The sequence below is a fragment of the Hyaena hyaena genome, unplaced genomic scaffold, assembly GCF_003009895.1.
Source record: "Hyaena hyaena isolate Hyena2069 unplaced genomic scaffold, ASM300989v1 scaffold_152, whole genome shotgun sequence".
NCBI classification, from domain to species: Eukaryota; Metazoa; Chordata; class Mammalia; order Carnivora; family Hyaenidae; genus Hyaena; species Hyaena hyaena.
Genome location: NW_024080784.1, coordinates 2,367,729 through 2,395,283, shown reverse-complemented (window position 1 = coordinate 2,395,283; position 27,555 = coordinate 2,367,729). Strand labels below are relative to the sequence as shown.

Below are 27,555 nucleotides of genomic sequence, written 5' to 3'. Positions count from 1 at the left end.
CTGTTCACTTCAGCAGCAAGCATCTTAGGGAAAAATTACATTTACATATCCAAAAATTCATGTTTAGACTTAACAATAAGACCAGGCTGAGAAATGTGTCTTAGAAATCAAAAAGGACAATTCTACATGACTACTTCTAATCAAGAAATAACTTCACAGTGCTATAAAAGTAAAACATAATTTGGCTCCTTCTTAGTCAAAATGTAAATAGTCCAGGTTTCTCAAATTGTAGATCTGACATCTATGAGGTCTGTGTGCGGGCACATTTACACCCATGCTTGTCTAAGCTGAACTCCATGAGAGTTACATGCACCCTTGGTTGGCATGTAAGAACTGTTCTTTCTCATCCTTTTATTAGTAAAAATCAGTTTGGATGGTACATCCAGATAATGGAATGTTTTCAGTGCTAAGGAGAAATGAGCTATAAGCCATTAAAATGCATTTTAAAAACTTGAGTACATATTACTAAGTGCATCTCATTACTAAGTGCAAAAAGCCAATCTGAAAGGCTCTATACCATATGACATTCTGGATAAGGCAAAACTAAGAAGACAGTAAAAGCATCAGTATGGTTGCCAAGAGTTAGAGGGGGAGGCTGGGATGAATAGGCGGAGCACAGAGGATTTTTAGGGCAGTGAAACTTGGTAGGATATTATAATGGTGGACACATAGCATTTTACATTTGTCTAAACCCATAAGATGTATCACTCACAGTGACCCTAGTTTAATCTATGGTCTTTGGGTGATAATGATGTGGCAGTGTAGGGTCACCAGTTGTAACAAATGTCCCACTCTGGTGGGGCAATATTTCTAATGGGGAGGCTATGTATAGAGCGTGGGCAGGGAGTAAATGGGAAATCTCTATACCTTTCTCTTAATTTTGCTGTATATTTAAAATTACTCTAAAAATAGTCTTTTTTAAAAAATCCATTCTGTTCTTAATGGGTACATTCTCAGTTACTTATACATCACCCAACATACCTGATTAAAACTAATAATAGTAAGCCTCATACAGAAGAAAGACTTAATCATATCTAAAATGCAGTAAAGTTATCTTTTATTTTTCTTACTAAGCAGGAAAACTGTCATGATGTAGCATGAATGTTCAGTGAATTGTAAGCTAAACTCACCTAATTTATTATGTAAGTAGTTAAATTGTGCCCTTTCCCCAATTTCTATACTGACATCCAAGCCACCAGAGTCTTAGAATGCAAACTTATTTGGAAATAGGGTCATTGTAAATGCAGTTAGTTAAGATGAAGTCATACTGGAGTAGGCTGGACCCTGATTCAGTATGGCTGGTGTCCATCTGAAAAGGGGAAATCCAGGCACAGACATGTACACGGTAAGAAAGCCATATGAAGATTGGAGTTGTGCTGCCATAAACCCAGTAACTACCAGAAGCTAGCAGAGAGGTCTGGAATAGATCCTTCTCTAGTGCCTTCAGAGGGATCATGGCTCTGCCAAACCTTTAATTTAAGATGTCTAGTCTCCAGAACTGTAAGATAATACATTTCTATTGTTTAAGCCATCCAGTTTGTGGTATTTGTTATGACAGCCCTAGGTAACTAATAATGCATACCATTATTATATTGGAATGCCAATTCTTTCTCTTGCAGAAGGCTAAATATTGGAATTCCTCAGACAAATTCCTAGAAATCTGTATATAACTCTTTAGTGTCATTGAATATCACTTAGTAAATCATTATAATAGTGCTGTATATAGTTACCCAGATTTTGGGGGAGGTACTTCATCTTTATCCACCACTGTCTTACGTGTCAAAGAAGGTACTTAATTTTCACTCTTCTGGTACCTTAACCTACGCTACCCAGGTGAAATGGGAGTGTCTTATCTGAATGATGCATCTTAGAAGGATATTTTGGCCTGCTTGACTAACTCATCTTTTTCTTCCTTTTAATGTTCTACATTCATCTTCTAAAAATAGATTCTGCCCCTTCATGGGCAGCCTGCCCTGGTTCTGTGCTGCCTGTGGGTACATTTGCCTGATTCTGAGTTTCACCAGAAGCCCTTGACTCTCACCATAAACTACATAGATTAGCCTTTATGGATAGTAAATCTGGGAATGTTATAGTTCTCCATTTGCCTTACTCATTGTTTTTCACTTATTTTGTTCATATAGAGAAAGCAGGAGCTACTTATCACGTTCTATCAACTCAGTTCACAATAGCCTGATAAAATTCTTCTTCTCTCCCCTATTAAGCCCTTGTCAAGTATCTTGCACACTGTAGGTATCTCCAAAGACTCTAGACTTCAGTCAAAGAAAAGTATATTTATTCATAGCTAAGCTTCTTGAATAAATTCTCTGTCAGAATATTATATATTTTCATTCATTCTGTAATCCATTCCAACTTGGCTTCTGCACCCACCATTCCACTGTACCTACGACCATAACTGGTAACTAAAGCCCCCAGTGACCTCCATATCATTGACTTCAATAGATTTTTATGCCCTTATATTGCTTCCCTTTTATTACTATTTAGAAGCTTTGGCCACAGGTAGTAAGTATTTCCTCCTCATTGCCCTTTGTTTGGCTTCTATGACATGAATATCAACTGGTTTTCCTATTACTTCCCTGGCTGTTCTTTCCTGGTCATTCTTTCATTGGCTTTTAAATGCGGGAATTCCAAAGACAGCTGCTCTAGGGATTCCAATTTCCACCTGCTGCACTGCCTCTCCAGGCAATTTCATTCACTCCCCTGGCTTAAATTATAATCATCTACCATATGCTGTTGTTTCTTAAATTGATTCTCTCCAGCCAAGCACTCTCTGACATAACATGTCCATTGTGAGTTTGGCATGGACTTCCGTCTTGGTGTGCCCAAAACAATATACATATTCCCCTGACTCCTCACATAGTTCTGCTCTTTCTCTATTTCCTATCTTAGTGAATAGCTTTGCCACCAGGTTTACCATAACGTCTCATTTGTTTCCTTATCTCTCCAGGTGTTTTTAAAAATCACCTGGTATACCAAGTATACCCTCTAAATATTTTTTCAGTCCACTCTTTCTATGCCCATGCCACTAGCATTTCTCATCTGGAGCACAAAAATAACTCCCCACTGATCTGCAAATATTTACTCTTGCCATTCTCAAAACCCCAGAATAGTTAAGGGAATCTTTGTGGGGAATGAAAATCTAATTGTGTCATCTCCTTGATTAAGACACATCAGTGCATTCTCATTGCTCTTAGGATACAGTCCCAGATTCTGAGTATGCTTTCTAAAGCTTTGTTTAATTAAGCCCTTGTTTATTGATTTTTTTTTCTCTATTACATCCCCCTGAAAAAAGTCTCTTGATTTCTTTTTCAAGTTTCAGGTTAGTAGCATATTGGGGGAAAATGGCCTTCCTTGACTCTTTATATAAGATTAGATGAATGCATATGCATAATACCCCAGCTTCTCCTGGGAACACATTCATCCACTTAAAATTGTTTACACATTACACATCTTGTCATATTTTGAGGTCCACAAGAGTAGGTGTCATGCCTCTCTTGTTCATTCTTCTGTCCTCAGTCCCTGACAATTGTGTGCTTAATAAATATTAAGTGAATATTGAATGAATGAATATTTCAGAACACAACCTTGCATTTTAAGTTTTCAAATACAACATGACATTTGGAACCACCTGAGAGCAGTCTATTTTGTGTATTGGTAATTACATGTAATAAGGTACAGCAATGAATATCTAAAGAAAACAATGGTACCTTTTCTTGCTGCTTGTTTTCCATATAATTACAAAGGTCAATTCTTTATGAGGAATCAACTGGAAGACTACACCAATAAGGGTCCATATTCTTATAATAAAGTCTTCTTTTTAAGGGCAAAACCATGAAAGCTGGTAACGTGTTCTTGCGCTTCCTAAACCTTAAAATGGCCCTCTGAGACTGATGCATATAGGGACAACATTGATCTAAGCAATTGATTGAGACAAAGATAGCATTCTACCTTAATTAACTACTTATAAATTACCTTTATTAATTTTTAAAGTTATAAAAATAATAGCCAATGAATGCAGAGATACATAAATACAACTTCTTCCACCCCATATAAATTTACTATCCTTAAATAATCAAAGTTGGCAATCCATTGTACATCTTCCATCCTATTTTCATGTTCTTTTAATTATATGCAAAATTATGTGGATATATCTAAGAGAACTTGGTGTTTGCTTATTTTTTAAAGATAGGATTAACAATATATGTTACTTTGCAACTTAGATTACTCTTTGAATAATAATGATGAGTATCTTTTTCAGTTCAATAGGTAAAAATCTAATTCATTGTTTTTAAACTACAGTTTTCCAGGGTAATGATAACCACGATTTACTTACTCATATTTTCATTGTTAGGCATTAAAACCATTTTCAGGGCTTTGTTATTACATATACTTCAGTATATATTGTTATATATGTATTATTATACATATATATACACATACATATACAATATATTATACATATATTGTTATATATTGTATTGTATATATGTATATATTGTTATATATGTATTATTATACCATAACAGCTTTATTTCTAGAGGATATATACATATATACATATATATATATATATATGTCTAGAGGATATATTCACATATATATATGGGATTACTAAGCCAAAGAACATGTGCATTTGTATATGTATACTTTTAATGTTAATAGTTATTAGTTATGTTCCCAAATGGTTGCAGACTATCATATTTTTGAGTTGACTGTCCTATCCTCACACTGGCATCTGTCAGTAGGACTCTCCTTCCAGTGTTTGGGTTAAGATGTCTCTACCACAGCGGACAGGTGAGAAAGCCGTAGTGACCCACCGCAGACCAACTGGTTCTCTTTCCAAATCTCCCACTAGGGTATGCTTGGACTTTTGGATGACATTGATACCACAGGGGAGTCTAGGGGTAGTATTTGCCTTTTTTTTTTTTTTTTTTTTTAACTCACTATCTCTCTGTTCTGACCCACCAGTGGAGACTTGGAGCCACTCTGCAGGAAATACCTCTCCCAAAGTGCTAAACTAAAGGAATTCATAGGCCTCTTCTCCTTTGGGCTCCCTTGACCTTTTCTGTGGTTTCCCTTTTCTCACCACTACCGTATCACACCCAGACCAAACCTAAAGATAGTGGTGCTGAATTTCTAAGTGAACTAGGCAGTACCTTAAACCTGAACATTTCCTCCTTTGAATTTCTCTCCAAATCACACCATCTTACCTTGTAGGAACTTACTCTGCATTACTTTCTTTTTATTTACCCACAAATATATCTTTTTCTAGACGGCACCAAATCTAGTCTTCCTTGACAAATAAGACCATAGTCTCTCATTAGTGGCAAAAAAGCTAAATGGGGGGAAAAAGAAATTCTAAATAGCTTGGATAGAATATACATTAGGTGATATTTTTAAAATATCCCCATTATACAGTCACGTCTACGCCTTGACCACAACACTTGCCCAATAATGTAATCCCATGTAAAGGTAGCCTTTAAAATTATCCTGTTTACCCATTTTCTGATGTGCTCCTAACAGACCTTTAAAATGTCTGAATTTCCTTACCTTTTCTCCACCCTCTAGGACCTGAACTTAACCAAGGTACAGTTTAAAACCCATGCTGGTATTAGATTTTCCATACAATGTTTTCTTGTCTTACAAGAATTTGTCTTTAGCACATATTACAAATTTCCAAAAATGTGATCATTGTCCATTTATATTTAGGTATATTATGCAGGATTTACTTCTTAATTTTTATTTTCTCCTTCTTCTCCCTATTAGAGATATTTTCTCTGATTGAATCCCCTTGATCCTCTTAGAGTAATTTCTCAAATGTTGTCCTCAAGTCGGATGCATGTATAGGACCTATTCAGACCTTCTGTATATTTAAAATGACTTTCTTTTGCCTAGATAGAGGAATAATATTCTGGTAGAGATAAGTTCTTTAGTTGCTGTACTTTTTTTTTTCTCAAGTTACTACAGATGTTACCTTATTTCTTTGAGCTTAGAATATCACAGATGAAAGATCTCATGTTCTTCTGTTCCTCTTTTCTTTGTAAGCAATCATGTTTCTTCAGTGCAGGAGCTACTAAAGTTGCTTTTTAATATCGGAGTTTGGAAATTTCACCTAGATGTGTTTAGGAGTCTGTGTGCTTCATTAATCTGGTATCAGATTCAGTGAACCATTTCAGTCTGCAAACTCAAGTGTTTCTTGATCTTAGGTAAATTTTCTTATTTTTTTTTTGGTTGTTGTTGAGTTATTTCTTCTTTATGTGCTCCTTTTCCTCATTCTGGATCTTGTGCTACTTACATGTTCAGACTCTTGAGTCTGTCCTCCAATCCTGTTACCATTTATCTTAATATATGTATCTCTTTTAGGTTTTACTTTGTTGTATCAATTTTCTATTGTTGCTATAATAAATTACCACAAACTTAAGGGCTAAAAACAATGCAAATTTACTGTCTTACAGCTCTCTGGGTTAGAAATCTGACATGGGTCTTGCTGGGCTAAGATCAAAGTGTCAATGGGACTGTGTTACTTTCTAGAGGCTTTAGAAAAGAATCTGTACCCTTGGTTTGCCGGCTTCTAGAAGCAATTCACATTTCTTGGCTTGTGGTTCATTAGTCCCCTTCTATCTTCAAAGCCAGCAACATTGTATCTCTTTGACCATTCTTTAGTTTCAAGTCTCTTCACCCTCCTCTTCTACCTTCCTATTACACTTTTAAGGACCCTTGCCATTTCAATAAGCCCACCTGAATAATTGAAGATAATCTCCCAATCTCAAGGCCATTAATTTAATCAGATCTGAGAATTCTCTTTTTGCCATGTAAGGCAACATTCATTCAGATGTTCCAGGAAGTAGGACATGAGCATCTTTAAGGAGTCATTATTCTGGCTACCACACCTGTGTTGTGAAATGGTCCTCCAGTTCAGTAATCAGCAATAATTAGATGAAAGATAGACAAGAATAAGAAGTGAAAGAACTCAGATAGGTCTAGAGACCATTGTCAGAGATGTTTGCGATTATGCTTTTTCTATTAGCCGTCATAGAGCCTATTTACCCTGGTGCATCATACTCCACACTCATTGTGAGAAGTTACCGTAGCTAGAGTGACTAACCTCATGCTCTTGTTCTCTCGTAGAATCCAGTGAACATGAAGACAAGAGTGCAGGTGCCTCAGGGGAGACACCCTCCCAGCCTTATCCTGCACCAGTGTACAGTCAGCCTGAGGAGCTGAAGGAGCAGATGGATGATGCAAAACCAACTAAACCTGAAGAGAATGAGGAGTCAGACCCATTGCCTGATAACTGGGAAATGGCCTATACAGAGAAGGGTGAAGTCTACTTCATAGAGTGAGTTTTACACATTTCTTTGGATATTGCCACAAAGATCATAGATGCATAGAAATGATGTAGCACATAGAGATGTGATCAAAATAAAATATTAAATTTTATTGTGTCTGGTATTAGCTTTCTTCTTTGTGAAAGAATAATGGACAGTGCCTTAATACAGTTAAGGATCCTAGATTATAGCTATAAATCAAATGAAACAATTACACTGTAAAATTTGTTATCATCATGAACAAAAAGGGTAAATCTCTATGTGATGTTATTATTGAGTTAGAAATAATCTACCTATTATGGGAATTGCTTACTCTACTCTTTCAAGACTTCTGCATAGGTAATCCCATCTTTTAAGTCAGATTTCTGGAAACATCCTCCATCAAGTTTAGTGATGCAGCTATTTAGAGCAAAATGCTTACTTGTTACAAAAGACAACATTGTAAGGACTTCACGCAGAGGTCAGATGTCAATAAAGCTATTTGATTTTTGTATTGTGTAGTCCATCACACTCACTTATTTATTATTTTTATTCTTTTTTCGCTTACCATCTTTATGACTGGCCAAGGTAACCAAAATGCTAATCTTGAACTCCCTGGTGATACGGACTCAACCTAATCTTTTCTTTCCTTTTGGACTTTTTTTCCCAAACTGATTTTTAAAATATTTTATTAACAATACTGTTAATAAAGCTTCCCTTCTTTATTTTCTAGGAGTAGAACCTCTTTTTTTGCTTAAAGAAACTACTAAAGTGAAGATTTATAGCTATAGCTATAAATCATTGATGTGCATAAAACAATCAAAATATTAATTAGAAAAAATAAAAACAAAACATTGCAAATGAGCAACACATATTCCTTTAATGCTTATTCCCTCAAACAAGACTCAAACAGAAAAACTAATAGAATATGAGGTTTTCAGGGCTGACAGTAGATAAAAATATGTAAGCTCTGATTATTCAAGAAAAAATATTAAAACTGGATTCCCTTCCCCAACCTGGAGTGACTTATGACTTAGATCTCTGTAGGTGGAACTCAGTTGTGAAATTGAAATGTTCCCGCATTCCAATATTTAATTCTTATGTGAAGGTGGGGACTTTGATACTTGTGGCCAAGGGAATATATAATGAGGCAATTACTTGGTGCTCTGCTTGACTGCAACATGGGGTGAGAAATGCAGTGATTTGCTGAGAATGAATCCCTACCATTCACCTTTTGACAGATCTTGTAAATTAAAAAAAATCTCTTATTTTTTATTATTATAATCAATGACCCAAAAATAACTTTTATCAATTGATTGGGAAAGAGGAAGTCATAGATTTTTTAAATGCTCAAAATTATTTAAATCTAGAACATAATTTTGTTATTGATAAGCATAGCATGGGATCATTCAAAGGATAACCCCTATATGAGAGTTCACACACTGATGTTCAGGAAAATTGATATTCAGTAGAAGGAGACTGATAATATACACTTTTTTATTATATAATACAGTGGAAATAAGGGTTTGTGGCAATAGTAAAGGAAAACCAGCATGACAAGTTGATTAAAGAATTGTTTCCTTACAAGGCTTCCAATAATGCAATTATAAAAATCTTTGTGATTACAAAATAATCTTTTCACTTTTAAATGTCAGATTTTGTGACTGTGAAGAAAAAAGGGGCTTTGGAAGACGGAAGTTGTGTTCAGATACAGTGTAAATGACGAGACTTTGTCAGGACTTGGAAGAATCTACCAAAATGATTCTGTTAATACTCTAATGAGTCATCCAGTGTCAGAATTCAAAGATTCATGAGATTTCACACCTGTTCTCAAATTTAGTGTTGAGATCTATTGTTCGTGTTGGGGAAGACATAAACAATTAGCCAATAACTACTTTCTGAATTTTTGATACTATGCAGAGAAGGATTTACTGAACAAAGACTTAAGTTATAAAAGGAGTCATCATAAGGAAGGTGAGGTCACACAGACTTGGCAATGTGTAGACACAGCATTTGAGGTATAAGAATGGCCGTTACAAAGACCCAGCTCATGGGTTTATCAGGGATAGTGAGAAGACTTTACTAGAAAAGTAAGTATTCATTAATGAATCTTGTGACATTATTGCTCTGTTTCCATTTCCTAGATCATTAGTGCTTTCGAAAGACAGGCAAGGGGGTTTCTTTGTTTATCTTCTTCCTCTTACTTCAGGGAAGAATGAATCAGCAAGAAGAATAGAGATAGGCTGAAGTGGAAAATTAAGATAAAAAAGAGGAGAGAATTTCATTTTGGCAAGAAATCTGATCATGGGGAGACTCACCCAGAGTTTAGGAAAATGAAGATGCCTTGAGTTAAGACTGAAATGGGAGTGTGGTGGGAAGGAGGCTCCTGTAGAATGCAGGTGCAATTACCCCCCTTAAAGAATGAAGGCACCCCCCCACCCCAGTCTCACTGTGGGCCACTCCAAGGCCTATCTTTTCATTTCTTGAAACACTTACCTTTGAATCTCAAGATTCAGTGTAATGAGCTCAAAAATCAGACTAGGGAGGGATCAGTGTCTTCTTCATCTAGTGCCTCATTTCTATGCCATTACCACTTGCACTGTGGTTTCCTTTCTCTCTGGATGGGGTCACTCTGCTTTATTTTTCCCCTCAATTTCCCTGATTCCTTCCTGCTTTCACTCTTTGATCTGGAATTCCCCTTTTCTTCCTATGTCTGACAAAATCAGCATTTCAACCCACTGTCATCAAGCTGGGAGTACCTTGCTACTGATACCAAAGTGAATTCTTTTGTGAATATAAAAGCCCATTGGAAACAGTCTGATAGAGCAGGAGACAGTGAAAGGAGATAGAGCATCATGGGGGCAGTAGGACTTTCTAGACACTAAGCCATGGTGGGCCCCAGAATTTCCAGCCAAGAAACTGAGAAAACAAATCATATTTGTAATATAAAAGTTTGCAGTCCTGGAGCAAAGTCGAGGTCTGCGAAAGAAGACCAAAAAGGCAAGTAGAGTAAGTTAAGAGAGAGATAAAACAGAAAGAGGGGAAGATAGATAAGGTTTGGGAGATAAGAAGAGCTGGCATCAGTGAGAACTTCCCTCTTACAAACATTGTGAGAGTCATTTACATTAATGAAGGTCTCCCTTGGTAGACAACGCCCCTCATTACACTTGACTGAATTGTCTCCTGTGAAATGAAGACTGTGATAAAACAGACAATAAGGAAAAGAAAGGAGAAGGGCCCTGTGGTTCTTTGTATAAAATTTAAATATATAAATATAAATATCTACACATGTGTTTCTGAATAGGAGAGGGGAACTCTACCTTGCTGAAATGTTAGTTTAAATATATTTTTTAAAAAATATATACATATATACACTATAGAGCACTGTACATATATGCATATAATATTTATATACTTGTATACTGTATATACCCATTATATATAGTATACAGTATCTATATAAATATATAATATATAGTATGTATTATATACATATTATATGTATATAATATAAATACTATCAGTGTTGAATTAAGATAGCAAGCAATTTCTTTTTTTTTTTTTTGGTCTTCTATACAGTAATATCCTAAAATAGTTATTGATTTATAGAGTATTGCAAAATATATGTCTCAATACATGACAAGTTTTACATTTAGAAGATGAGGGTTTTTTGTTGTTGTTTTTGGTACTAAATACATGGGTCAATTATATTTCCCACAGTTTTCAGAACTGCTTCCCTTGATGAATGTATCAAAGCAAATTCCTTTTATCATTTACAGTGATATGTAATGAGAAAAAATGAATACCTAAGAAAACATTTTTAAACAATGGAATTTTAAACTGTGAATGAATGTTCTCATCTAAACATGCTTGAAACATTCATAGTGTCTTATGTTTAGCAATTTTCAAAAGATTTTGAGGTGCATAAGATTGTTTAAAACCAGTAGTTTTCATCACCCTCATTAATAATGTCTTTTAAAATAGATAGCATACTAATTGTAAATTCAAATTAGTAATAGGAGTTACCATATACTGAGTGCCAGCTTTCTTCAGGCTGTGTTCAAGTTATCTGAACAATAATAGCTAATATATGAAGCTTTTACACTGTGCTCACTTAATTCTAACTTTAGGAGACTGAAGCAAAGGAAGTAATTTGCCCGTGATCATATATTCAAGAATTCAAAGCCAGGATGCTTTGACTCCATTTATTCAACACATCTTTGTAAGGTGCATACCATGTGCTAGGCATGGGAATATAGAGGCCCTGAGTGGCCCAGCTGGTTAAGCGTCTGACTATCAGTTTCAGCTCAGGTCATGATCTCATAGTTTGTGAATGTGAGCCCTGCATTGGGCTCTGCATTGAGAGAGCAGAACCTGCTTGGGATTCTCTGTCTCCCTCTCTCTTTGGCCTTCCCTGCCCTTCTCCCTCTCCCTCCCCCCCCACTCACCTTCCCTCCCTCCTTCAAAATAAATAAACTTTAAAAACTAATGAAATAATAAAATAATAAACCCTGGTAATAGAGTCATCAGCAAAACTCACAGGATTCATACTTTCATGTGACACAAGTCTTTCTCCAGTGTTCTTGTTCTTAATCGTTTTGCCATGGTCCCTATGTTACTTATATCATAGACACCTTGTGAGCATTTAACACACCCCATTTCATAGAGATTCTGAGGCACCCTTGGACAACTTAACATTCTTAAGGTCGCATAGTCCCGTCACCTTGTACAGCTATTGTCCTTATCCCATACTACCTACATGGTATAAATAAACATTGGCTGAAATAAAAGAAAACTTTCATATTACAAATAGTATTTGTTTATAGGTTTCTCGGCCAGAAATTCACTATTCTGGAGGCTAAATGTTCCATAAAGCAGAGCCTCCATAGGGTTAATCTGTATTGACATGCTTTGGGAATCCCATTAAATTCCTTCTTTGTTTGGAAGTCAGTTTAGTTAGTGACATAAAAGAGACTACTATTCCTTTGGCAAAGAACAAAATGACAACAAGAACCTATTTGTTTACTACCATCTCCCTGAATGGCCATGAACGCTATGTCATCTTAAATAATAGATTTTTAAAAGCAGGCTTTTGAAACTGAAAATCACATCTGTGAAAAATGTCATAGCTGTGCATGGTTTCCTAAATCACTGTCCAGGATGAATTTGCTTTTCAATTCTCAGGAAGACACACATAGCATCTGTTTCCTCCTGTGTTGCTCTTTCTGTATCTCCTTAAGTGTTCAGTAAATCACTGATTGCCATTTCAAACAAATTAAAAACTTGTATTTATGAAATAGTGGACAGAATACTTGGGAAATATATTGGAAGGAAAAGTGAAATCAATTTTTGGGGGTGCAGCAATTCCAGCTTTCACATCCTCAACTCGGCATATTCCCACCAGTCAAAAAATGTGGTCTGTGATTCCTCTCTGTAATTTGTATTACAAACAGTAGATATATTGATTTTGTTTCATATTATTTTTTCTTGTGCCACACAAGATCCAGTGCAATTCCCAGACAGAAAATAATATGTTTTAGACAAAACCATATGCAACTCACAGTCACAGTATCCAAAGCTATATTTATAATAAAACTTCTCAAAAATGTTTTCTAAACATATGAAAGATAATATGATGGCAAACTCACACATTCACATGATCAATAAAATATTTAGGAATAGTATTTAAGAAGCAACCATTATAGAGGTCATTGACAATAACTTCTTATGTAGATTACCAGTGTATGAAGGGGAAAAATAGGACTATGAGAGAGAATGGATCCTTGAATGAAAAAGTTCCTCTGTTCAGTGTCGATTAGATGTATCTAATCATTGCTTTTAATCCTCTTTTTAGAAAGATGATATAAAGGGGAAAGACAGTCTTCTGGAAAATGACATAACTATCCTGAGGATTGTATTGGCTATCATATAAAATATAATCAATTTATATAATTTTAAGAACTAACATTTAGAAGCATCTGGCTGGCTCAGTTGGTAGAGCATGTGATTCTTGATCTCAGCTTGGGGTTATGAGTTTGAGACCCACATTGGATGTAAAGATTACTTGAAAAAAAAGAACTAACATTTATTTTTAAAATTTTGTAAAATGCACTCAGTAATCTCTGTGATTATTGTCTCTGAATCTGTATGGTAATTGCTTTTCAAACTTCAATATCCAAATACATTTTGAATTGCCCAGTAGACAGTAAAATATTTACCTGGACCTTGTTTATACCTTGTTCAAAAGATTATGCTTTGTGCAGTCAAATATCATTGACTTCAATCTCTGAGTATTCTTCTGATACAGTATTTCCCAGATGAAAATACATTTTAACTATCAGTTAATGACCATGATTCAGAATTGGCTTTGTAGGAGGACTTTTTACTTATCTTTTTAAATTTTTTTAATGTTTATTTATTTGCTTTGAGTGAAAGAGAGGGAGAAGGCATGAGTAGGGGAGGGGTTGAGAGAGAGTGAGAGAGAAAATCCCAAGCAGACTCTGAGCTCAGGGCAGAGCCCCACTTGGGGCTCAGTCCAACAAACCCTGAGATCATGACTTGTGCCGAAACCAAGAGTCGGATGCTTAACCAACTGAGCCACCCAGGCAACTCTGTAGGATTTTTTTTAATTCAGTGTATTTGTAACTGTTTTAAGTCTGTCAATATTTTTAGAGAAATTGCAACAAAGGAATATGTTTGATAATAGAAGTTTCGTATTCCACTAATAAAATTTCAGTTGATGAAACATCATCTACTATTTGTGCAGTTGAAAACATTAGGGGTACATGGGTGTTTCAGTTAGTTGAGCTCTTGATTTTGACTCAGATCCTGGTCTCCCAATGGTGAGATCAAACCCCGCATCTTTATGCTTTATGCTGATCGTGGAGCCTGCTTGAGATTCTCTATCTTCCTCTGCCCCTTCCCTGTTCATGCTGTCTTATGCACACACACTCTCTCTCTCTCATTCTGGAAAGAAAAAAGAAAGAAAGAAAGAAAGAAAGAAAGAAAGAAAGAAAGAAAGAAAGAAAGAAAGAAAGAAGGAAGGAAGGAAGGAAGGAAGGAAGGAAGGAAGGAAGGAAGGAAGGAAGGAAGGAAGGAAAAGAAAGATGAGGGGAGGGGAAGGGAGGGAAGGGAAGGGAGAAAGGGAAGGGAACATTATTTTGATCTAGGTGGCAATATAAAAGTAGGACAGAGGAGAGGAAAAGGAAACAGAAAGATCAATGTCAGGAGGATATGTCTTTCAGTCAAGTTTGGATTGGATCACCCTTGAGGATCCATATATATATATATATAATACCCCAACTGGGAAAACATAATGAAAGAATGGAATGAATTACAGAGTGTGGCATGATCTGTATGAAAATGTTCCACACATTTGATAGCAGTTTTATTAGCCTAATTCTTTAGTATAGTTTCCAAGACCTAGTCTTTATATGTAGATTATATAAATCAGGAATTTTGACTTTAGGGGGGTGCCTGGGTGGCTCAGTTGGCTAAGCGTTTGACTTTAGCTCACATCATGATATCATGGTTCATGGGTTCGAGCCACGTGTCGGGCTCTGTGCTGACAGCCAGCTCAGAGCCTGGAGCCTGCTTCTGATTCTGTGTCTTCCTCTGTCTCTGACCCTCCCCTGTTTATGCTGCCTCTCTCTCTCTCCCTCAGAAATAAATAAAACATTTTAAAAAATTTAAGACTTTAGGAAAAATATCCAGGTTGATTTCTGGGGCATTTAGGATTGTTCGATAGTTATCTAGTTGCATTTGAGGGATAGATGAGCCTAGGATCATTTTAAGGCACCAGCTTAGTTCCCCCTGGAAAAATATTCAGATATGAATGGAGACCATTTGACGTGAAAGTGATCTGAATGGAAAATTCAAGTTTATAGAAAAAAAGTGTTTTCAGTGATATTATCTGTGCCTCCTCAGTCACAATGTTCTGTCTTTCATCTCTATGCACCTGCAATTTAGTATAATACCTACTAAGTACAAGGGATTCAACACAAAGGTTCTGAGATTGTGATTACTATCCTCAAACAGGAGATAAATGTCTCCATTTCCGAACTATTGGCAAAGGCTCTGAGAAAAAAAACTTTGATTATTCTTCAAGGGAGTATAATAAAGCAATTCAGTATAAAAAGCAAAATGTTAGGTTTAGTATGCCTCTGGTTTTAGATCATAAAAAATTTGGACTTGGGCAGTGGAGGGTGGGGAGGATGCCTAGGCTGTGCAGTCAGTTAAGCATTTGGCTCTTGATTTTGGCTCAGGTCATGATCTAACAGTTTGTGAGTAGAGCCCCACATCGGGCTCTCTGCTAATAGTGTTAGAGCCTGCTTGTGATTCTGTCTCTCCCTGTCTCTCTGCCCCTCTCCTGCTTATGCTCATTCTCTCTCTCAAAAATAAATAGGGATGTCTGAGTGGCTCCATCAGTTAAGTGTCAGACTTTGGCTCAGGTCAATGATCTCATGGTTCATGGGTTCAAGGCCTTTGTCAGATTCTGTGTCAAAGCCTGCTTCAGATTCTGTGTCTCCTCTCTCAGCCCCTTCCCTATTTGTGCACGCTCTCTCTCTCAAATAATAAATAAACATTGAAAAATATTTTTAATAAATACATACATACACTTAAAAAAATAATCTTGGACTTGGGGATCAGATATATCTATCTGGGCTTAAGGCTAACTCTCACTTTCACACACTAGCTTCATAACTTTGGGCAAGTTACTCACCTTCTCTGAACTTTTGTTTCTCTGTCTGTAAAAATGGAGTTAAAATCTGTAGCCACTAAAGCTCATTAAATGAGATAATGAGTATGAAAGTGTTAGCACAGTCCCTGACCAAGTAGACAGTCAGGAAATATTACAAAATAATGAGAATAACTTTGCAAGGTGTACATACCGTAATGTCCCCAGCTTTTCCTGTCGAAGTGAAGCATTTTCTGCGTGAGAAGAATGTTTCACCAGGAAGATGAGATGTTATTACTTAACCTGCTGCTTTTGTCAGTTTGTCAAAGGTTAAATGTACAAAAAATACAGAAATGTCTGATTCATTATAAGTCTGCCTGTCACATCTTCAAGGCCATTCTGTTGCAAATTTAAACTAGAATTGCAGAGTTGATGAAATTTCACTTCTGGCTTGTTTCAGTCCTTCAGATAGACTCATTATAGTTTAATATCAGGAAAAATTTTGGATAAACCATTTATTAAGGTTTTTACCCAGATTTTTAAATATGGCATTGATTGAATTTAAGTAGCTACTGACTTTAATCCATTTAATCTCTCATTTTCATGATCATTACATTAACTATATCTATAAAAATACATATAATAGTAGAGTTTTATGATTCAACATTCCTAGAAAATATTTGTTTCATTTCCCTGCTAGGGAAAAAAACACAATTCTTTGCAAATGCTTTGTATACGTGTGTATGTGTCTCTGTTAAAGAAACTAGTATCAGAATATAAGATTAGGTAATATTAGCCTCTTACCTTCTTGTCATTTTGTGCTCCACTCAATTTGATAGATACAGGAAACTGATGTCCTGTTCAAATCTACTTTAGCAGTGGAAGTGAAAGAAAATCACATTCTCAAACTTGAGGAAAAGTAGTATGTAAATTCTGAAAAATTCCTCAATGATCCCATTTGGTACAGAGTTTCCTGTCCAGTGTTTAATCCTATCTTCCAAGGTAAATGTCGAGGTTAAAAATATATAATTTAAGGGAAGTGGAAAAGCCACTTGTTCTGTTGTCTCCCAAATGCATTAAAAATATCCCCTTTGTAAAGCATCTTGAGGAAGCACACAAATTACAAGGCTGAGGAGAGTCACTATTGAAAAACATTGCACTGGGGAGCCTGGGTGGCTCAGTCGGTTAAGCGTCCAACTTCAGCTCAGGTCATGATCTCACAGTTTGTGGGTTCGAGCCCCGCGTTGGGTTCTGTGAAGCTCAGACAGCTCAGAGCCTGGAGCCTGCTTCAGATTCTGTGTCTCCCTCTCTCTCTGCCCCTCCCCTGCTCACGCTGTCTCTCTCTCTCTCAGAAATAAATAAAACATTAAAAAATCTTTTTAAAAATGAGAAGCATTGTGCTGTATCTTCATATGATGTGTAAGACTAACTGCTACCCACATTTCTTTCAAAACCTTTTCAGATGATCAGCTAAAAATTCCATTAACTATAAGAGATTCCATCTGCCAAAATGTATTAAAGTGATATACCATCAATGGTAGTTCATCCTAAAAAAAATCATCCCGTAATGAAATGCTTTGTAGAAACTCAGGAAAGCTAGGAAACTCACAGTACTCTACAAAATTAGCCAGTATTTGGGACCAATGGTGGTGTGATAAAGAAATGGTAATTTGACTCCCTGTAATGGCTTACTAATGGTCCCTTAATACTTCACCATAGATGTGCTGAATGTGCTGAAAAAGAAGGGAAATTTATTTTCCTTGCCCACTTCCCAATATTTCTCCCTACCACATAAAAACACAAATATGAGCACACTTACACATCAATGCACGCACACAAACACACTGAACTGCAAACACACACACAGTGAACTGAAGGCATGTCTATAAGAAAATTTTTAAAAGTGAATTTGTCCTTTTCAAAATGCGAGCAGCACCATCCCAGACTTTAGCCTCTACTACAAAGCTGTCATCATCAAGACAGTATGGTATTGGCACAAAAACAGACACATTGACCAATGGAACAGAATTGAGAACTCAGAAGTGGACCCAAAAGTATACAGACAACTAATCTTTGACAAAGCAGTAAAGAGTATCCAATGAAAAAAAGACAGCCTCTTTAACAGATGGTGCTGGAAGAACTGGACAGCAACATGCAGAAGAATGAAACTAGATCACTTTCTCACACCATGCACAAAAATAAACTCAAAATGGATAAAGGACCTGAACGTGAGACAGGAAACCATCAAAATCCTGGGGGAGAAAGCAGGAAACAACTTCCCTGACCTCAACCGCAGCAATTTCTTACTTGATACATCTTCAAAGGCAAAGGAATCAAGAGCAAAAATGAACATTGGGACCTCTTCAAGATAAAAAGCTTCTGCACGGCAAAGGAAACAATCCATAAAACTAATAGGCAACCCACGGAATGGGAAAAGATAGTTACAAATGACGTATCAGATAAAGGGTTAACATCCAAGATCTATAAGGAACTCACCAAACTCCACACCCGAAAAACAAATAATCCAGTGAAGAAATGGGCAGAAGATATGAACAGACACTTCTCCAAAGAGGACATCCAGATGGCCAACAGACACATGAAACGGTGCTCAGCATCCCTCCTCATCAGGGAAATACAAATCAAAACCACACTGAGATACCACCTCACACGTCAGAGTGGCTAAAATGAGCAAATCAGATAACTTTAGATGCTGGTGAGGATGTGGAGAAATGGGCACCCTACTACACTGTTGGTGGGAATGTAAACTGGTGCAGCCCCTCTGGAAAACAGTGTGGAGGTTCCTCAAAGAGTTAACAATAGAACTCCCCTAGGACCCAGCAATAGCACTGCTAGAATTTACCCAAGGAATACAGGAGTGCTGATGCATAGGAGCACATGTACCCCAATGTTCATAGCAGCACTCTCAACACTAGGCAAAACATGGAAAGAGCCTAAGTGCCCATCAACGGACGAATGGGTCAAGAAGATGTGGTTTATCTATACGATGGAATACTACATGGCAATGAGAAAAAATGAGATCTGGCCATGTGTAGTAACTTGGATGGACCTTGAGGGTGTTATGCTGAGCTAAATAAGTCAGGCAAGAAAGACAAATACCATATGATTGCACATATAGGAGGATTAGGAAGAACTTAACAGAGGACCATGGGGGAGAAGAAGGGGGGAAATAGTGGGGGAGAGGGAGAGATGCAAACCATGAAAGACTCTTGAATACTGAGAACAAACTGAGGACTGATGGGTGTGGGGAGGGGAGTGGGGAGATGTGCATGGAGGAGGGCACTTGTGGAGATGAGCACTGGCTGTTATATGGAAACCAAGTTGACAATAAACTATTTGTAAAAAAATAAAAATAAAAATAAAATGAGTTTCTTGTAGACAACAACAACAACAACAACAACAACAACAAAAAATGCGAGCAGCAAACACTGAACTCAGTCCATTATCTTATTTGGGGTGGTCATAATCTCCTTCCATGGGTGTCTTTAGTTCAGAGAAAAAGACTAGATGATATTGACAGGACTACAAATGAGGACCAGAAGGAGATAAAAGTGTCTGCAATACTTTGCTTGCTTCTGACACTCTATAATAAAGCACCACCAGACTTTACAGAGGTCAAATTGGGAGGAAATAAAAGCTAGCACATTCTCCTTATGATTTATAATTTGACCAAATTCACAGCCTTTATTTGATCAAATTATTAGAGTACTGCTTAGAGGCATCATTCATGGCGGTGGAGCTCCTAAATGTGAAGAAAGTAAGGGAGAGTATTTTCCCTTTACCACACATGAAAGTCAGAAATGAAAAGGAATCTTCTTCAAGAACAGAGACCTCATGACCCGAGGATCTTAGTCTCTCAGTTTTGAAATCAGACAATGGGTCTGTGCATAGACAGGATGATCATCCAAAAAACACTATGTGCAGAAAGACCTTGGACTTGCTTCCCCACTGCCCTGCTTGCCTCCTCCTTTTCCTTCTTACTGCCTTGAAATTGTCTTCATGAGATAAGCACTCGGGGCCTAGGAGTTTGCTATTAAATATACTGCCTGGGAGGATTTTCTCACCTTTGCTTTAAGTGGAGATTTGTTCATCAGGTTATCTAGGGAACACTTGTTTCTGATACAATGAAACGTAGTTAAATTTCAATAAAGGAAGATAAGATATATGTGAAACTGTTATCATTTGATTTTCATCATTATTGCTTGACTTTCTTACAGTTGTATTCTTATTATCCGGCTTTAATTTATATTTCTAAACAAGTTTTTTACTCTCACGTTCCATTTATTGGCCCTTCGACTCTTCCTTGTATAAACTTCACACTTTTCCACACCTGTGGTTTTGTTCATTCTTTTTCTGAAGCCCTCACAAATGTCACCTCCTTTTGTAGGTGAGATCACTGGATCTCCTTTTGTCCTTTTGTCCATTTGTAGATGAGATCACTGGAGACAGCTGTACCCAGTCAAGACTTTAACTTTAAAGAGCAGTTTTGAGCTTTAGAGAGGTTCTCAAATTTTAATATGCATAAAAATCACCTGGAGCACTTGCCAATAATGATTTTGTGGCTCAACCTCGAAGATTTTGATTTCATGGTTCTATGAAGACTCCAAAACGTGTTTTTAATCACCAGGTGATTCCAAAGCAAGTGATGCTAGACCCTCTTTAAGAAACACTGCTCTAAGAACATCTCTGTTTTTAAAATTTCTGACAGAAGACATCCCAGAAAACTTTTTTTTCCAAAACAAAAATATCATTAAAATGATCATTAATTACAGAAATTCCATTCCAGAAATGTTATAATACAGGCACTTTTATCCTCTACCTTCCTAGCTGGGTTGAAAGTATTTAGATGGAAGACAGCTAAATATGGGTTAATGCAATTGCTATTAATCACTTTTTGAGAAAATGTAGGCATCCCAAGAACATGCTGTAATTTTCATCACTTTTATACTGCCTCTGCCAACTTGGTAGTTAAGGAGTAACAAAACAACTATTTATGAAAAAGGCAGGTTTAGGATGAAAATAATTATTTTGCAAAAGTGAGGAAACAGTATCAGAGCCTGCGAACTGTGCTCTTCCAACTGGAGAATCCTGTATTTGTAATAAATTCCTTTTGCTCTGGATGAGTTCTGCATTTTCAATGAGGTTAACTTGGCAACATTCTAGTTGATTTTAATAAAAATAGCTGCTTTGAGGACAGGGAGCTGAGGTTGCCAAATTTACAGCTGCCTTGCACAATTACTCTTACACCTCCTTCAGGGCTACTTAGAACCAGTAAGCAAATTAAGTGTATCGATTGCAATTTTGTTGGACTAACCCCCCCCCCCTTTTTTTTTAAGGAATAAACTTGATTCCTTTCAGTATGTGTCTGTTCAGAGTGATCTCTTTTCTTTTCAGCCATAACACAAAGACAACATCATGGCTGGATCCACGACTTGCGAAAAAGGCTAAACCTCCAGAAGAGTGCAAAGAAAATGGTAGGTTTTTAAGTTTTTATGATGTTTCAGTGTTACACTTTGAGAATGTTTGTGTTTCTTAGAGGAGGGACTCACCTAAAGAAGCAATAATCTAGTTGAACCAATTTGAAAGATGTAATATTTAATGCTTAGATAGGAGAGAGAATTGACGCGGCATTTCAACAGTGCCATGTGGTTTTCCTTTTTCTCTCTGAGGAGACTGCCGGATATCACATCTCTGTCATCTCTGTTGGTTCTGTTTGACTCCTGGCCTGACTTTCCACCACCTTCTAAAGACTTTTCTTTGCAATATGTCCCTCTGAGGATTCCGATCTTTTCTCTGGAATCAAACATGATGTATAGAGAAACACTATTGTGGAGCTATAAATGATATGGATTTTTGTGTTCAGAGGCATAGCATTCTGCTAGTTATTAAGATCGATACATACGGCTACTTTCTTTTAATCAAACATTTGAATAAAATAGCTCATTGCATGAATGTCCTGGGTTATCCTAGTATTTTCTAGTTTCCAGTATAATAATGTTGACTTGCTTAGAAATTGACTGTTTTCATGTATGTTAAGAATGTTTTTAAACAATCTTGAGGATTACATGAGTGTAACCCTTGTTTTGAAATTTATAAATTATTTAGATGAAGTGTGTTATAGATAATAATTATAATTTATAAAGATATTGAGTTTAATGCTAAAAGAATTCAAAGTTAGCTAAAATGAAAAATAGCAGACTCTCCTGATAATTTATTGTTTGATCACAACCAAGCCTTTATCTCATCAAACTACCAGAGCCCTGTTCAGAGACATCTATCATTGAGGAGTTCTTAAAGGTGGAGAAAGTGATGAGGAGAATTTAAACTTTCAAAAAAGGTTTTAAAAAATCAACCTTTTAAAAAGGTCTAATTCTAAAAGTCTTTTCCTTTTAATATTAATGAATTTAATTTAATTTAATTCTGGTGCTCTCAGGTAACATATTCGTGACATTCATTTCTATAAGATGATTATTTACAAGATAGTTATACACTGAGTTAAATTAAAAATTATAGTATAAAATTTATATGTACATATTTGGATGCATGAGTATCCAGCTTTTAATCACTATATTATATTTTATATTCAGAGCTATATCTGTGTGCCTTCTGTATAACAGTGTCACTGCATGTGGCTTTTTTTGCATGTAGTTGAATCTCATAAATTATTAATTATTATGTGCCCTGGACTTTTGAGCACCATTAGATTGCATATTTAATTGAGGCCAGTAAGGCATGTGCTGCAAATTGTGATAGGTTATAAATTAAAATAGTCTGATCTGTTATATATATATATTTACTTTTGCCACAGATGTAAAACCTTAGTATATCCTAATTAAAATGAACTTAATGATTTGCAGTTCTATGACATATTGAACTTCTCAGCTCTCTTGTTTCTTTGAGTTATTATTTTTCCTTAGAAAAATCTATTAAAGTCAAATTTGAAAATTCTGGGAGAGATGTAGACACAAAGACATTATATAATTATAATATTCCAGTGTTACCAGTTTTTCCCCCACATCTATACTTGTCTGTCTTCTCAGGACGGTAGATACCTAAAATATGACACCAGTGTCTGTGGAGCACGTCATTGAAAATCAAGCCCTAGAATACAGTCTTGTTGTTCAGAATGATTTATAACTGGTCAATTGTTATTTATTTTCATTCTATACAAAATGAATAACTTGCTGAATTTTATTCCATATATTATTGAAGTGGTTTACAATGGAAATTAACATCTAATTAGTTAGAATATTATTATTCCACGTACATATTTTAAGTTTCCTTGCCAAGAAAACTACTTTTAGGTAATATTGTTACTGTTGTTTTCCTTTTCTTTTTTTAAAACATGAATTAAAATTGCATGTTTAAATGTTGGATATTAATGGATTGCTGTTGAGCTCACCACTTAAGTCAGGCTTCTTACACGTATCACAGTTCCACTCAGACCAAACAAAGGAGTTTTCTGAATGCTGGAATGTGTGTAACTGTGTACAAAAAATGATAGAGGCTCAAGATGATAATATCTTTCTCCAGCAAAGATTTCACATTCTTATGCCAGTGAGATAGAGTGGAGGCTAATTACTTAATCCAATCTGGAGTTGGGCCAGTAGGAGGTTGGGCTGAGTTTTGGTAAGACCCAATTTATCTCTGGTTTGTTCCTGTTCTTAAAATGTTTGCCCAGGGTTTTCAACTAAAAACCTATTGCAAGTCAGCCAGCATTTTCTATAAAGGGTCAGGTAGCCTATATTTTAGGCTTTACAGGTCATCTAGTCTTTGTAACTACTCATTGTGCAAAAGCAGGAAAAATCAATATATAAATAAAGGACATAGATGTATTCTGATAAAGCTTTTTTCGTAAACAGAGAATTTGAGTTTCCTATACTTTCAAAATTTGAGTTTCAAAATTCTGTTCTTTTGATGTTTTGTTTTGCAGCCATTTAAAAGTTTTAAATATATCAATTGATAAATATTGATAAATATATCAATACAGTATATCAATACTGTATCATTTAAAAGTGTATAAATTGTTCTTCATTTATGGACCATATAGAAAATAAAGGCAGGCCAAATTTGATCCACAGGGCAAACCCAGACCTAGTGTGTTCATGGGGGACCTTACTCTTGGCAAGTCTTGAATTCCAGTATATTTCTTTTCTTTTCTTTTCTTTCTTTTTTTTTTTTTTTTTTGCCTTTATTTATTTGCGAGAGAGACAGAGAGACAGGGCATAAGCAGGGAGGGGCAGAAAGAGAGAGGGAGACACAGAATCTAAAGCAGCTCCAGGCTCTTAGCTGTCAGCACAGAGCCGGATGTGGGGCTCGAACTCATGAGCTGTGAGATCATGACCCAAGCCAAAGTTGGTTGCTCAACCGACTGAGCCACCAAGGCAAAACTTGAATTCCAATACTTAAAAAAAAATTTTTTTTTTTCATGCACCTGGGTAGCTCAAGCATCAACTCTTGATTTTGGCTCAGGCCATGATCTCATGGCTTGTGAGTTCAAGCCCTGTGTTGGGCCCTCTCTCTTTCAAAATAGATAAACTTAAGAAAAAGTAAAAAATACCTTTTTTCTCCTTAGTATTGCAAGACTGCCAAAAAAATCTGTGGTGCATCTCAAAAGTTTTTGCTTAGCTTTTTGATCCTAGACCTTGAAGCGTCTTAATCTGACAGATATTATGGGATAAAGGGCTGGGTGTTTAAGATCTCTCAAGTCTATGTTTTGTTACTTCAGTCCCTCAAGACTCCTCAACGTTCTGCTGGTTTCTCTAACCTCCAGTCTTGGCCTTCTACCTAGACCAAGTCTAGATTCTTCCCACAGCCCAGAATCAATAAAATCGCCTGCAAATTCTTCCCTCGCCTCTCCACTTTTCTCCTCTTTGGAATCTTAGACTTGTTGTTTCCCTTTAAACTGTTTAGTTTTTACATTTTGTATAGATTTTCTATGTACTCTCATGGCTTATAAGCATCTCATTCCATCTACCTAGAAGCAAAAGTTTTAGTGCAGTAATTTTTAAAGTGAACATTTTAGAGACTCCTTGGTGGCTCAGTGGTTAAGCATCCAACTTCGGCTCAGGTCATGATCTCACCGTTCGTGGGTTCAAGCCTTGCATCAGGCTCTGTGCGGACAGCTCAGAGCCTGGAGCTGCTTCAGATTCTGTGTCTCCCTCTCTTTCTGCCCCTCTCCTGCTCATTCCCTGTCTCTCAAAACTAAATAAACGTTAAAAAAATTTTTTGTAAATAAAGTGTACACTTTAGACCTAGCTGGGTTGCATACCATAAATTATTTATTATTATCATAATTAGCATTTTAATCTCTCAAAATTGAATTTCATGATATTGTATATGTGTGCATACTGTTAGGAATGTACATATCTACATGTGTACGTGGATAGGGACTTGTAAATCTTGGCATTTGTAGGTTTGTTTAGAACAGTGCATTAAGTTAATTCCTCAGTCAACTAGTAAAAGAAGAAGCTGAATGAAAGAGAGAAGGAAGGGAGGTATCAACTGATTTAAATCATTCTTGGGCTAGAGATAAAATAAGAAATGTTTTCTTATTGTTATCAAGGGGGAGAGGGAAACATAGATGGCTCTGTACAACCACTTATTCTATTGACACCAAAGCAATCATTTTATTATTATTCTAAGGAGAGTGCTGCTACTGAACATGAAAGCATTCCTTCTTCTCTTACAATACAGTTGAAAATAATGAAATCACTTCATTCTGTGCATTTGTCATCTCTCTGCATTTTTAGAGTTTTAGCACCAGTCTACATAGCATAAAAAAGTTTCCACCTACTACTAGATTCTAATATTAGTATTTGGGGGAGTGCCATTTAGCAAGCCAATATAGTCTTTTACAAGACCACAGAAATAGCAGTTAACTATGAAATAATTAGGATGCAAGATCTGTGAACTGTGTATATAACACATCATCATATTTCTCCTCGACCATCAGAATCAGTTCTACGGGGTTTTTCCTGAGACATTTCCAATCACAAACATCCCAGTGGTGACACATTCCCCACGAATCACTGAGCTAGGGGTAATATCAAAAGTGATTCAATCCCTGTAGAGCCATTTTTTCCTTAAAGCTAAAATGTAATTAAACTATCACATTCAGGAGAGGAAATTGTGTGAAATTTGGTGTGTTGGAAAGCTCTATTCCAAATCTGTGGGTTCTTGGGCGAAGTGCTTAATTTCTGAGAGCCTAGGCTCTCTTGTCTGTAAAATGGGGAAAATATCTGTTTCATGCTGATTTAGTTTTGCATATAAGAGGGACAGTGTTTGTGGAACGACAGGCTTTCAGTAACTATTCCTCTCTTTTCCTTCTGGTGTGTTCTGAGTCAAATAATTAGCTTCATAGAAGACACAGGGAAGAATTCAGAATAGTTGGTCTACCTTAGGAGTCTTCAAGTACTCTAGTGTCCTGGAGAGATGGAAATAAACAAACCCATGTAGGCTAAAATTATCCACCTAACTAATTCCAGCCTAATATCAGTAGATTGGAGCTTGTCTCCCTCTATTCTGTTACAATGGCTTTGAATGCTCCCAAAGTTGTAATCACAGCCATGCGAATTGGGTGGCTTCGTTCCTATATTCTATGTCTATGAATTATAATGGAGTTTTCTTATGTTACTGTAAAACAAAAATCACATAATCTTTACCTGTTTACCTACATGAGAAGTTCATTTCCATTGGCATTAAGCAAAGTTTTGAGCTATTAGTTAATCTGTCTTTTAAAACCTTGGTGCCCAAAATGCACATTAATGAAGATACCATAGCCATGTGTTGTAATATTTATTGATTTTTTTAAATGTTTTTATTTATTTCTAGGAGAGAGAGAGAGACAGCGTGAGCAGGGGAGGGTCAGAGAGAGAGGGAGTCACAGACTGAAACAGGCTCCAGGCTCTGAGCCGGCAGCCAGCACAGAGCCCGACGCGGGGCTCGAACCCACAAACCGTGAGATCATGACCTAAGCGAAAGTCCGACGCTTAACCGACTAAGCCACACAGGCGCCCCAGTGATTTTTTTTTTCAAGAGAAGGAGGTTGACTTTCTAAAATAACAGAAAACAGTAATTAGCTTTAGGTCATTTCTTTTTTTTTTTTTCAAGTTTTTATTTAAATTCCAGTTAGTTAACATACAGTTGAAATGTTAGTTCCAGGTGAAAATTTGCTGATTCTTCACTTACATGCAACACCCAGTGTTCATCACAGGTGCCTTCCTTAATACCCCTCATCCACTTAACCCATCCCCCTGCCCACACCCCTCCAGGAACCCTTAGGTTATTCTCTGTAGAGTCTGTCTTCTGGTTTGCCTCTCTTTTTCCCCTATGTTTATCTGTTTTGTTTCTTAAATCCCACATATGAGTGAAATCATATGAAATTTGTCTTTTTCTGACTCACTTATTTCACTTAGCATAATACTCTAGTGTATACATGTCATTACAAATGGCAAGATTCTTTTTGATGGCTGAGTGATATTTAATTATATATAATAAAATTTTATCTATACATTCATTATCCATTCATCATTC

The 27,555-nt window shown here is 36.4% G+C and overlaps 1 protein-coding gene across 1 annotated transcript in view; it reads left to right on the top strand.

Moving 5' to 3' along the window:
- The window catches only part of MAGI2 (membrane associated guanylate kinase, WW and PDZ domain containing 2), a 1,134,938-nt gene that overhangs the window by 639,731 nt on the left and 467,652 nt on the right, over positions 1–27,555 (top strand). Inside the window, exons 5-6 of the mRNA XM_039239084.1 lie at positions 7,147–7,357; positions 21,415–21,494. Coding sequence (XP_039095015.1) covers positions 7,147–7,357; positions 21,415–21,494 — 291 coding nt within the window. The remainder of the gene's footprint in view (positions 1–7,146; positions 7,358–21,414; positions 21,495–27,555) is intronic.